The sequence below is a fragment of the Aspergillus alliaceus genome (genome assembly GCF_009176365.1).
Source record: "Aspergillus alliaceus strain CBS 536.65 unplaced genomic scaffold BDW43scaffold_1, whole genome shotgun sequence".
NCBI classification, from domain to species: domain Eukaryota; kingdom Fungi; phylum Ascomycota; class Eurotiomycetes; order Eurotiales; family Aspergillaceae; genus Aspergillus; species Aspergillus alliaceus.
In genome coordinates this window covers 468,096-479,175 of record NW_022474684.1, presented here as the reverse complement: position 1 = coordinate 479,175, position 11,080 = coordinate 468,096, and the positions used below count along the sequence as shown (strand labels likewise).

The following is an 11,080-nucleotide window of genomic DNA, read 5'->3' as shown; positions in this document are numbered from 1 at the left end:
TCCCCATCTCCGTCTCCCTAACATTGCAGCAGATTGCAGTCTGTGCAGTGCATTGTGGAAGGCTGCCTTCTTTTGTTTTATCTCTCTTTTTTTCTTACCCACGCTTCCCAGGCTGAAAAAAGTTTGGATTTAGCCTTTCCTCAATTCTCTTTGTCTATGTGGAGGTTATCTTTTCTTTTTTCTGCTGTGAATATCAAAGGATACAAGAAGGCATGGTGGGATTTCTTCTAGACGGGAGGTAATTGTCACGATGGAGATCCTTGACTGTACCAGAGGAAGTAAAACCCTAAGAAGAAGAGAGTGCCAAGCACAAAAAGAAAAAATCAAAAGGACTGTTATTAAACAATTTACTTTGAGACCTGGTCGTCGAGTCCGCCAACTAAATGGGCAACCACCGAGTTAGTCACACACGGGGAATTCAAGTTCTGCACGAAATCAAAATCATCATGCAGTGTCCTACCACTGTTGTCCCGTGATGTCCTTCCCACTCACAGATTCAATCCCTTACGTCTTGTCCCTTCTACATACATTCCGTGTTTACTGGGAGACAAAGTGCGACATGGTGTCATTTTCAAGGGAAGATTTAGTCCTACATACATCTCTACTATACAAACTTATAACAATTTCGCATATAGATCTTATCTCGCCTGTAGTATACCCCACTCGCCTTGACTTGTCCTCTTCTCGTTTGTTCAGCATCAACTATAACTCAAGACGTGCATTTTCGCACCATATACGCATATTCTCGGCAGCCTGATGGGGAATAACATAGAGGGGGTGGAGCGCTGTGAGCCGGTCCTTCTCGTCGAATACGCTTATGTCTGATCCGTGATCCTCCGAGGTAGTGACAGGAAGGAACTTCCAGGAAAACGCCGAGGAGTAATCTCCCCTAGAACTTGCACTAGCATTAGTATGGTAGTGGTGATACTGAGCAGTGCTAAGTCCCGTGAGTGTATAGCATGTGTGATACGAATCTGGATGTCTGTGCTCTGACGATTAGCCTCGACGACTACAATGTAGATAGAAATCACAATGGGTTGAAGCATACTTTCCGGGCTTGTCACGAAGGCCTCCATTCTTCCCCTGACAGCAAGCAAGAATATATCTGGTCAAGCCTTCACGGCTATAAAGGTTGCCGGTTAAGGTCTGACTAGGAGCTGTAGCTGGCTGGGTGCCGTTAATTGCAGACTGGATCAGCGGCCAACAGCCTCCCACCCAAAAGCTGTAACACCCATCCACCAACTTATTGGTCCGTCCAGCGAATCCTCCTTCCGGGGCATACTGTCGAGCGGAAAGCCATGATAGGAGCATTGGAACATCCATGCATCTAATACCTCTCAGTAAAAAGTGGGGGAGTAGCAAGCTTATGCAGCACCTTACCTGGAAATAGTCTCTTCGGGTTTGCCTAGAATGCATAAGCATGCCAGAGCGCAAAAAGCGTAGGCGCCATGCGCCTCCGAGCCGGGACTACCGGAGATGCCACCTTCAAACGTCTGGCCTATGGCCTATGAGCACTCTCATCCAATGGTCAATGGTCCAAATTAGTATGCCACTTACATCTTGATAGATAATCTGACAGGCCACTCGTGAACGTTTCGAATCCATGTTTCCGAGCTTCGGCATCAGGTGGCAAAGTATTTGGCAAGTTAAGGAGCGATAGAATCACCATCGCGCAATAGGCGCCTCTGGCATGGCACTCCGTCAGATAGAGAGTAGTGATGACAGATAGGAGAGCTATTACCTCACATCTTCTTCCCCGCCCTCGGAGACTCTAAAACCACCGTCGGGCTGCTTCAGCCTTCCGAGCCATCTCCACCTAGTCTAGGTTAAAGGAGCACAGATTTTCAACGATGACAGCTATGCAACCTACATGGTCTTTCGATCAATCATTTGGAAAGCCTCTTCGCCACCAACCATGGCGAGGGATAGCACGGCAGCATAGGTGGGTGCGCAGTGGGACAGTTGGCCATGTCCTCCTCCAAACCCACCAGTGGGATTTTGCATAGGCCTAAACGACGTAATTATCCTGGGAAGGAATAAGTTTAGATAATTGAGTTACCAAAAACAGCAATGGACGATCATAAGCAGAAAAATGATCGGTGATACTACAACAATGCAGATAGTGGCAGCCCGGCACTTGCTTACCGTTCACGGAATTGACTGGTATCTTCATCTAGTAGAGTTAAGCCCGCTAAGGCCCAGTAGACCATCCAGGGACGGCTGGCATCGAGGGCCACGAAACTTGCCGGATAGTCCTCCAGCGAGTCATATAGATAGGCGATATGATCATCACGATTAAGTGCCGGTACGCCAAAGCGGTTGAGCTGGCCCTTCTGACAGCTATGGATACCTTTCAGATATGGTAAGCATTTGTTGACGGTTTCTTCTTGCAATTTAGTTGTTTCAGTGGTGAGAGGGTCTTGGATGATCGGCAGCTCCTTGAAAAGCGCCGGGATCGCAGGATGTACTTGAGTTTCGCTCATTTTGCTCTGCTGTTTTGGACGATCCTGTGAAACCGTTGTGGAAGGCAGGCGGCTGTCTGCCGGTTGGTTAAGCCCGATGCTCGACTTTGCCGCTGGTATTTGACTGGTCGAAGCGAAACGAACTTTTCGACGCTGCTTTCCTGTCGCTGAAGTGACGGGCATGAAATTCTCCCTAGAAGCTTTCGGATCCGTGTATATAACCCTATGGTCAAAGAAAGCTCCTATTGATACTGAAGTTGAAAACAATAGTAGGATCACGTTTGACGATCACACTCCTATTGTTCCGTTTATCGGCAATGGGGAAACGACATCTCATTGTTCTTTTTTTCCCACTGGCCGCTGGGTGGGTCACCCCTCACTAAGGTAGACAACTTTTGCCCTATGTGCAATTTTTTACAAATCCCACCAGATGAGAGATATGTGGGAAATGGATTGGGAATTACTATTAATTCTAAACCGACTGTCGTTGCACAGTAGTAGTAGCTTCCTGGATGCTAGATCTCAACCCACGTTCCTGTCCTTCTCCACGTTTGTGTCATCGAAAAGAACCCGTGGTCCCGTGACCCGTACGTAGTATGATTCCTTTTTCCTCAGGCTCCAAAAGCCAAAAGCAGAACCAACCCCAAACCAGAGGCGGAATGGATCGCCCTTGGTGGGCCGAGACAGCAACCCAATAATATCTTTGATCTAATCCGGTAATCGTACTACGAAGCCTTTGTTGGTCTAAAAGGTGATCCAATTCTTAATCCTGACTAGCTGTTGATCAACTAACCTAGGTGTCTGATGAAGGGCTTTCGGCTAGGGAGCTAGTCACCCTTCCGCGCAACGTTATGCAGTGTACAACACAACATACAGAGGGCATCGTAAGGCAATCTGATATCATGAATGAGATACTACCTCTGAACTAGTAGAATGGTAACCCTTGTACCGCAACCCCAATGACAGCTAACAAACGTAAGCGATGATGGTCTGCATATATCTTGATTTTGTCAGGATTCAAGGTTTAGTCAAGGAAACGCGACACTATTCCTGGGATAACTGATAATTCGCACACACAGACCACATCCGGCTGCATTCCCACAGAGCATGGGTGCTGATCAACCCAAATGGAAACACTACCCCTTAAGCGCTAACCTCGCCAACAATATATCCGCCATCTAGTTACTACTTATGGAGCTACGCTTTTCATGTGTTATTGCATGCGGTGGACGGCGTGGCAAGCTGCGAATCAGAACCCAAGCGAGCCGAGCTGTTTTTAGTGGTAGGCAAATGGAGTTTAGTTGATGGCCTTCTTTGAGGTGGAGACCACGGGGCCTTCGAAAAGGTTGAATTTCAGATGCAAAACGGTTTCCTTACACTACGTAGATGATCCCTGGCAAATGCACAACCTTGTCTCCTTTTTTGGGTTCTGGTGGACGTGACCACGATTGACTTTGTCAACGCCGACAACTCTCAGGCATTTGCTCCAAAGAGCCTTTTTGGATCTATCATCTTATAATCTTCATAACCCGTTCTTTGCTTAACCCTTGGTAGTCGTCAGATTAACACGGGTTAAGAGTCAAGAGAAAGCATACAGTCAAAATAAAATACAAAAAGCTCTCGGAAGTGAAACACAAGAGTGGTGTGTAGAGTAGAAATATATACATACAGTGACCATCTCTAATATATACTATCGAACAACTTACCTTTCATTTCTTTCCCTCACGAAAACTGTCGAGTAAAAAGAAAGAAAAGAGGACAAACAGGCGGGAAAAAGCGATGGCTTTAGTAGACCACCGATTATCATTATCAGCATCTCATCAATTATCTCATCTTCTCTGCCAAGGGAAGAACTAGACCAAATTGATCGTCTTTCTTGTGCCCAGAACGGCGCTGTACGGTATCGAGGGTAATAATGAGTTGGAGCTACTGCAAGAGTCAGCCGCCTTGTTGTTAACATGTGTGCTTCAGCGATTGAATGTTGATTAGGACAAAGCTATAATTGGTAGCCAATATTGTCTAATTCGTTCGTGCAAAGGATGCACCTCTGGGCATTCATCCATACACAGAAGCATAATAACCCATAAGAGACAAGCGGGAGGCCTTCCCGTACCAAACCGTGCGTACGAATATTGTCAGCGGGGTCTTTCCGAGCCCCAATACGTATTGCCACGACCGACTGGATCGGAGGCAACTGCCAATTAGCAGGGAGCATCATCGATCGTGAGGGTTTCCACTGATCTTCTTTCCCGAATGTGTACCCGTGTCTCCTAGACGGAGGAAACCGTGGCTGTACCGTGGTACTCGGGTAAACGGGACCAGCCTCTTTCTACAGTAAGACCATATTATCACGTTTGTTGTCAGCAGCAAAACATCATCATTGCTCGGATCTGTACAGGAAATGCAATTGAGAGGGGAGGAAGGGGGCGGGGAGGGGGGGATGACAGACATTTGTGTCAATGCCAATGGCTACTTACTAAGACATATGATGAAATAAGTGCAGACGACTGCATTCGAAGTATGTGCCTTCTTTTTATGTACATACATACATACTTTTGAAACATAATCTACTTTTCCTACTCTGTACACTGTACAGAGAGAGTACAACAAAAAACTTCCGCTGAAAGTGCGGCGCTAAGCACGGTAGGGTGATTAGTCGATAGAATGCATGTGTGTATTCCACTAGCGTATCGATAACCGTCGGAATTGGAGATCAGAATTAGTGATTATCATGAGACTAGTCAATCTAGGAATGCGAGATGTAAACTATGACCATAATGACACACACTTTCACACACACACACTCTCTCTCTTTCACTGGAGTCTGTTTTCCTAGGGACATACATGGATGAGGTAGTAGGGTGTACAGAACGACTATACATACAGTACAGAAGTAGTAGGTGGTACCATACACACACATCATTCGAGGCTCTAGGACTAAGCTGTTCTAGGATAAACACTAAGTTTTTTTTCTGGCCACGCACAGTCTTACCACACAAGAAGGAAAGTAAAAAAAATTAAGAAGGAAAAAAAGAAAATAACTAATACTAGCGGCGTGGCATTTGTATCTTGTCACGGTAAGCCAGTGGGAAAGCATGACGGGAAGGCGGATGACCCAACCTCCCCACTCAAGAAGAGTAAGAACTCCATCCCAGGATCCCCTAGCGTATCTCCGGCCGACGCAACTCCCGCCTCACCGCTGCTTTGCTCCCCACCGCTTCACGCCCGCCATGGCCTCATCCTATCATCCTCCCTCTTCTTCTCTCTTTCGTACCCCCGGATTCTGGGCTTTCTGCTCTCCCGAAGCCCTTTGTCCTCAGGCTTCGCTGCTGCCGATTTCACTTCCGATTCTACCTCTTATTTGTTTTTTGTACCACCCTCGTCTATCGTTTATTTTATTTTATTTTTGGATGAATTTTTCCCTTTCTTATTTCTTGTTTCCCCTCACCCGTGGTAAATAGTCAATTGTCACCATGTCCAATGTCGATATTTCCAGCGACGGCTTTATCGGCCTGGATTATGACTCGAGAAACTACCTCCAGCCTCAGTCATGGCCCGTGGCGGTGGACCACCAGGCCTCCCACCGAACAGATGGAGCGCGAGACATTTCTCCCTTGCAAACCAGCGGTCACGCATTTGAACAGTCCGTAGCTCAGGATACCAATCTGATGGTCGACTGGCAATTTCAGCACATGCACCCCCACCTTCATCAGTACTCCCATGAGGAGACCGTCTCCGCACCCCAGTTCACGGCCGCAAGCTATGGGATGCCTATCCAGTCCTCTCCCATTGATTTAATGTCCGCTGCACCTCAAGGGCAATTGAGCGGAAGTCTCCTAGACGGTCCATATCTGCCTCTATCAGCATCCGTTGACATGGTTCCGTTCCCTTATCAAGATCTCCAATCTGATCTGATGACATTTCCGTCCGATGGCCTGGCACATGGCCTACCAGAGATGACCTCCTATGCCGCGCCACACAACGTAATAGACAGCAACTCGCCCGCGGACACGTACTTGGAAGTCCGTTCGTTGACCAGTTCGAGCAGCGACAATGGCTGGAGCACCATTGAGCCGCGCCGCTCTCATGAGTACTTCCCAGACCAAGGTATCTTCATCAATCCCACGCAGACGTTGCATGACAGGAGTCTGTCGGAGTCATCCTACTCGACATCTTATGGCAGCTTCGTAGAGATATCGAATCCAGTCAACTCGCCCAGCTCGGACACCAATTTTGACACTGCTTTTAACAACACGATGACCCGTCGCGTGTCATTCGACCATACCTCGCATGGCTCACAGTCTCCGACTGCAGTGAGCCCCGTGGCGATTGTCCGACCGATTCCTGTCCCAATGAAGAAGCCTTCGTCGCCCACTCGGTCTACCGGGTCGCAGGCCTCGTCTACCTCTCCCCCGACAAGGAAGCCATCTCGCAAGAGCCCTATTGCCGCAAAGACTGCCGAGACGAAGGTTCGGAAGCAGTCGCAAACAGGAAAACCGGAAACCGAGAAACGTGTTGGAAAGCGGAAGGGACCGCTCAAGCCAGACCAGCGGAAACAGGCCAGTGAGATCCGTAAGCTGAGAGCGTGCCTCCGCTGCAAGTTCTTGAAGAAAACTGTAAGAATACTTAATTAGCTCATACAAGAAGTTGTTGGGAATATTGACTGACCATTAAAACAGTGCGACAAAGGCGAACCCTGTGCTGGCTGTCAACCATCACACGCTCGGTTATGGCAGGTGCCTTGCACCCGTATTGACATCAAGGAAATCGGCTACTTCATGAAGGACTGGAAAGCTGACTACGAACGTCATATCTCTCTTGGGTTCTCAGTAGGCAATATCAAAGGATTCTCAGAGCATGAAAGGACTCTTTTCATCACCCACGGCTATGGACAAATTCTCCCGATCAATGCTCGTGAGGTTTATGTGCGCGATGACCAATGCTTCAGTGTCGACTGGGTAGAGGCGTACAACCGAGGGCCCACGCAGTATGAGGTGGAGACAGCTAAGCTGTCTGCTGGAATGGAAGGCATTTCGCACGCTATGTTGTCCGATTACCTTGATCGCCACATCGATGGAAACGGCACCTTCGAGAAATTTGTTGATGATTACTTCGGAGGCACACCGTTCCTGACCCAGATGCTGAAGACCGCGTTCCGGTTCTATTTCCGCACGAAGATGCCCGTGATCCGCAAGGCTCTGAAGCTTATCATTGCCTACAATCTGACGCTCCATGTCACCATGGTCGAGGGCCTGGGCGAGGAAGAAGGGCTTCTCGGAAAGATTGAAGATGAGACATCTAAATGGAAAGGCAAGACATTAGCTCCAGTGATGATCAACTTCCAGATCAAGTGTGCGATGGCAAACATGTGGCGTGAGCTGCAGAAAGACGTCTTGGAGGAGCTTTCTAGCCTCTATTCCAGCGTCTACAGCGGAGAAAAGCTTAAGAACTGGCCAACCATCTTCATCCTGGCGTCAATCCTTTTGGCCGTCTGGGAAGAGATGCAGTTTGACTGCCACTACCGTACTCAGGTAAGTTACCCTTGGGATAGTATTGAATTCTGCACAGGTTCTAACGGCTGCAAGGATGCTGCTGCTGTCGATAAGTTCTGCACCGACATGGAGACTACTCCCGTCGGAGTTATTGTTGGCTTGTTCCAAGCGATTTCGCAGAAGCTTCCCGCATTCACCGAGTGGGAAACACAAAAGCACCACCACCTGCTGCTCTCGAATCCGGATGTTTGTAACACAATGACTGAGGTCCGCCAACATGTTACGCAATATGGTAAGGAAGTCGAACGCTACGCAGTGTATTAGTTTACCAGACTAACCTCCGTTCAGAGAGCTATCTCCGTAGCCGCTCCAGTTCGAAGTTTGACCGCAACGACTTTGACTGTTTATCGAATAAGTTTGTTTCAAGACTTGTTGTCCGCGCCAATTAAACGATAAGTTATGAGAATGATGGTACATTGCGCTTGCTTTTCTCACGGCTTTGGAAATGACGGCGTCTGCGCGGTATGAAACTATGAAGATATGCCGGCATTTACGATTATGACTCGCATTAAGCCATTAGCGACTACGATCGTTCTGTTCCTTCGTGTTTTTTTTCGTCTCGGTCTTCTACATATTTATTTTATTTTATTTTTTCCTTTTCTGCCAGTCTAGCCCACAGCTTACTTCATGTCTTGTTTGTTTTCTTTTCGTGCTTTCGACTTACACACACTCTCTTTTTGCTTCTAGTGGTATACCTTTCTCGCACAGTATTTAAACAGCGATGATGAGGATCACGAATGTCATGATATTATATGGTCACGAAATGTCTTCCAGCAGCTGCAAAGGATGAGCGCAACTGAGTTGCCGACGTATAGTGGAGGGGAGGTCCCGCTTCATGATGCTGCTTTTCTGCATTTGTGTGGCTGATTAGTGTATGCGTGTGCATGTGTGCATTTGTGTTCCCTTTTGGTCTTTTTTGCCATTATTTGTTACGGGTATTGTATTTCATCGGAGTGTGGGAAGGATTGTGTTGGCATGAAGTTCACCAATGTTCTTGTTTTTAATTCCAAAGCGTGCTAGCATGCTGCACTGCCCTTGTTTGTCATGAAGCGAGGGTAAAATTATGATTCACATACAGACAAACTTTCTCACTATGTCTTGTACAGATTGGACCTGGAGTCGGCCACTGTAGCATAATCTTGAGTAACGTCTGACAATGAGTTGGTGTGTTCACAGCTAATCTCCCTCGGACTCGGACGAATTCGGGTATCTCAGCATACCGCCATGTGTCGTGTACAAAGTTTCTACTGGATTGGGGAATGGTCCTAAAATTGGGTCCTGTGCTACTGCTCCATTGAGAAAGAGGGCTTGTCCCTCACCGTACCCTTCGCACCCTCTTTAGGAATCTGGTAGACTATCTATTAGGTAGCTCACAGACCTCTAATTATACACTATTTGTTAGTAGTATTTAATAGCTCCACAACAAAAAAGTACGTACGCGCCCATATACGTAATTTACTCTTCAAATATCCCATTTATCCAAGAAACTGCCAGTAGAACGAGCAACATTGGCACTCAATCGTAAGATGCCCATCGTCTAGACACGACGACCCGCCCTCAACCCCCAACTCCACCCCGACCTCCCAAAACGTCTCCCGCAATGACCGCTGTCCGTAATGACTACTCGCCTCCGGCGGGAACTTAGCCGACTCCACCGTGATACTCTTTAGATCCGGCAACTGACATCCACCACCCAGTCGAGGATCAGTGCCAACGTGCGCAGATCCGGCGCGCCCCATTCCCTGTACTCGTGGAACCGCAAGGGCCGGAGGCTTGGTGGCAGATGGCAATCTAGACGGTGGTGTTTCTCGGCGCTGTCGCAGCGTAGGACCTTCGGATCGATCGTGAGCTGCTGGAGGCGTTTGAAAGGGTGGAAGTCCACGGGTGGGCAGGTTGTGTGCAGGTAGAAGTCTGGGGTGAGGGTGAGGAGGGAGTGGGCATGGGGTCTTAGGGCGTTTAGGATTAGGCTTCGGTTTGTGGGGAAGTAATCTGGGTGAGTAGTCCATGGGGAGCCTTTTAGGGTGAAGTTCTGCAGAGCTTTGGGGAGCTTGGGGATCTCGTGGAGGGTTTGAGGGGAGACATCGCCGCAGAGGAAGGTTAATGTTTTTAGTGATGTGGGTTGGGGCTAGGGTTGCTGGGCCTGGATTAGTGTTTCTGGGTCCAGGCCGGGGATACTGGCTGCTACGAGGGCGAGGTTTTGTAGTTTTGGGTGGAGGAGGATGGTCTCGCGGGAGAAGTCTCAGAGGTCGCCTGTTTCGTGTTGGATGGGGGTTGGTGTGAGGCCGTTCATGATTAGTTCGCCTTGAGAGGTGTTATAGCGTTAGGTGGTGGGCTGACAGACATGTTGCTAACTTAGGAATGGAAGGACAGCTGACATTGGCCGAGCGGATTGCTCGAAGAGCCAGGACCAGATCGTAGATAAACTGTCGAGCCTTGCCCAAGGCTCGTAGTCCGGGTCATCACGCGCCCTGGGAATATCGTTTTCGAGGCCTTTGACGACAAGTCGCCTCAAGTTGACTAGGCGGTTGTTTGTCGGTAACATGCTCTCCACGAGGATTGAATAGTACTTCTCCTCAGAGGGGACACCGTCAACATAGTGTTAGTGGATCACAAGCTCCTGGACGTATTTAGCGCAGACGGCTTTACGGTTCACGGCGTAGATAAAGCTTTCCCCGTCATGATTGCCCAGATAGACGGACTGGTAGAGAAATGGCTCTACCAGTGGTTGGAGACGTTGACAAGAGCGCGCGAGACTTGTTAGAGGGACTCTTGATGGAACTTGGGCTAGAATGGCTCTCAACATCTCCGTTGGCAGATGGAGCAGTTGCGCGGATGATGCCATTGGCGGAGACTTTCTTTGAGAAACAAATCACCGTAGGTCATGGACGGTTAAAACACCTACAGCTGTGCAATTAGGTTCTATTATCTGGTATATTCAATTAAATATATCACACCAAAATAGATTACTGCTATCGCAGGGCTTGTTAGATTAGTAGTACCTAGTCGGTTTCAAAGCCTCGTTGTAGAGACGAAGTAGCCCATCGTAATTCATAGCACAATAGCCCC

General features: G+C 48.3%; 3 protein-coding genes across 3 annotated transcripts; 1 reads left to right on the top strand and 2 right to left on the bottom strand.

Moving 5' to 3' along the window:
• Positions 1 to 509: 509 nt before the first annotated feature.
• On the bottom strand, positions 510 to 2,949 carry BDW43DRAFT_258047 (CAAX farnesyltransferase subunit beta RAM1). The gene is made up of 7 exons (XM_032039945.1): positions 2,146 to 2,949; positions 1,871 to 2,026; positions 1,742 to 1,816; positions 1,558 to 1,685; positions 1,381 to 1,498; positions 1,049 to 1,327; positions 510 to 982 (listed from the first exon to the last, which is right to left on the bottom strand). Exons 1-7 carry the CDS (start codon positions 2,643 to 2,645, stop codon positions 703 to 705), a joined length of 1,536 nt encoding a protein of 511 aa, XP_031906275.1. The 5' UTR covers positions 2,646 to 2,949; the 3' UTR covers positions 510 to 702.
• Positions 2,950 to 5,079: 2,130 nt separating this feature from the next.
• BDW43DRAFT_258044 (uncharacterized protein) lies at positions 5,080 to 5,412 on the bottom strand. Its single transcript, XM_032039944.1, has one exon. It carries the CDS (start codon positions 5,383 to 5,385, stop codon positions 5,209 to 5,211), a length of 177 nt encoding a protein of 58 aa, XP_031906274.1. The 5' UTR covers positions 5,386 to 5,412; the 3' UTR covers positions 5,080 to 5,208.
• A 158-nt stretch (positions 5,413 to 5,570) lies between these two features.
• On the top strand, positions 5,571 to 9,104 carry BDW43DRAFT_258043 (Zn(II)2Cys6 transcription factor domain-containing protein). The gene is made up of 4 exons (XM_032039943.1): positions 5,571 to 7,078; positions 7,142 to 7,993; positions 8,048 to 8,246; positions 8,303 to 9,104. Exons 1-4 carry the CDS (start codon positions 5,936 to 5,938, stop codon positions 8,401 to 8,403), a joined length of 2,295 nt encoding a protein of 764 aa, XP_031906273.1. The 5' UTR covers positions 5,571 to 5,935; the 3' UTR covers positions 8,404 to 9,104.
• The last annotated feature ends 1,976 nt before the right edge of the window (positions 9,105 to 11,080 follow it).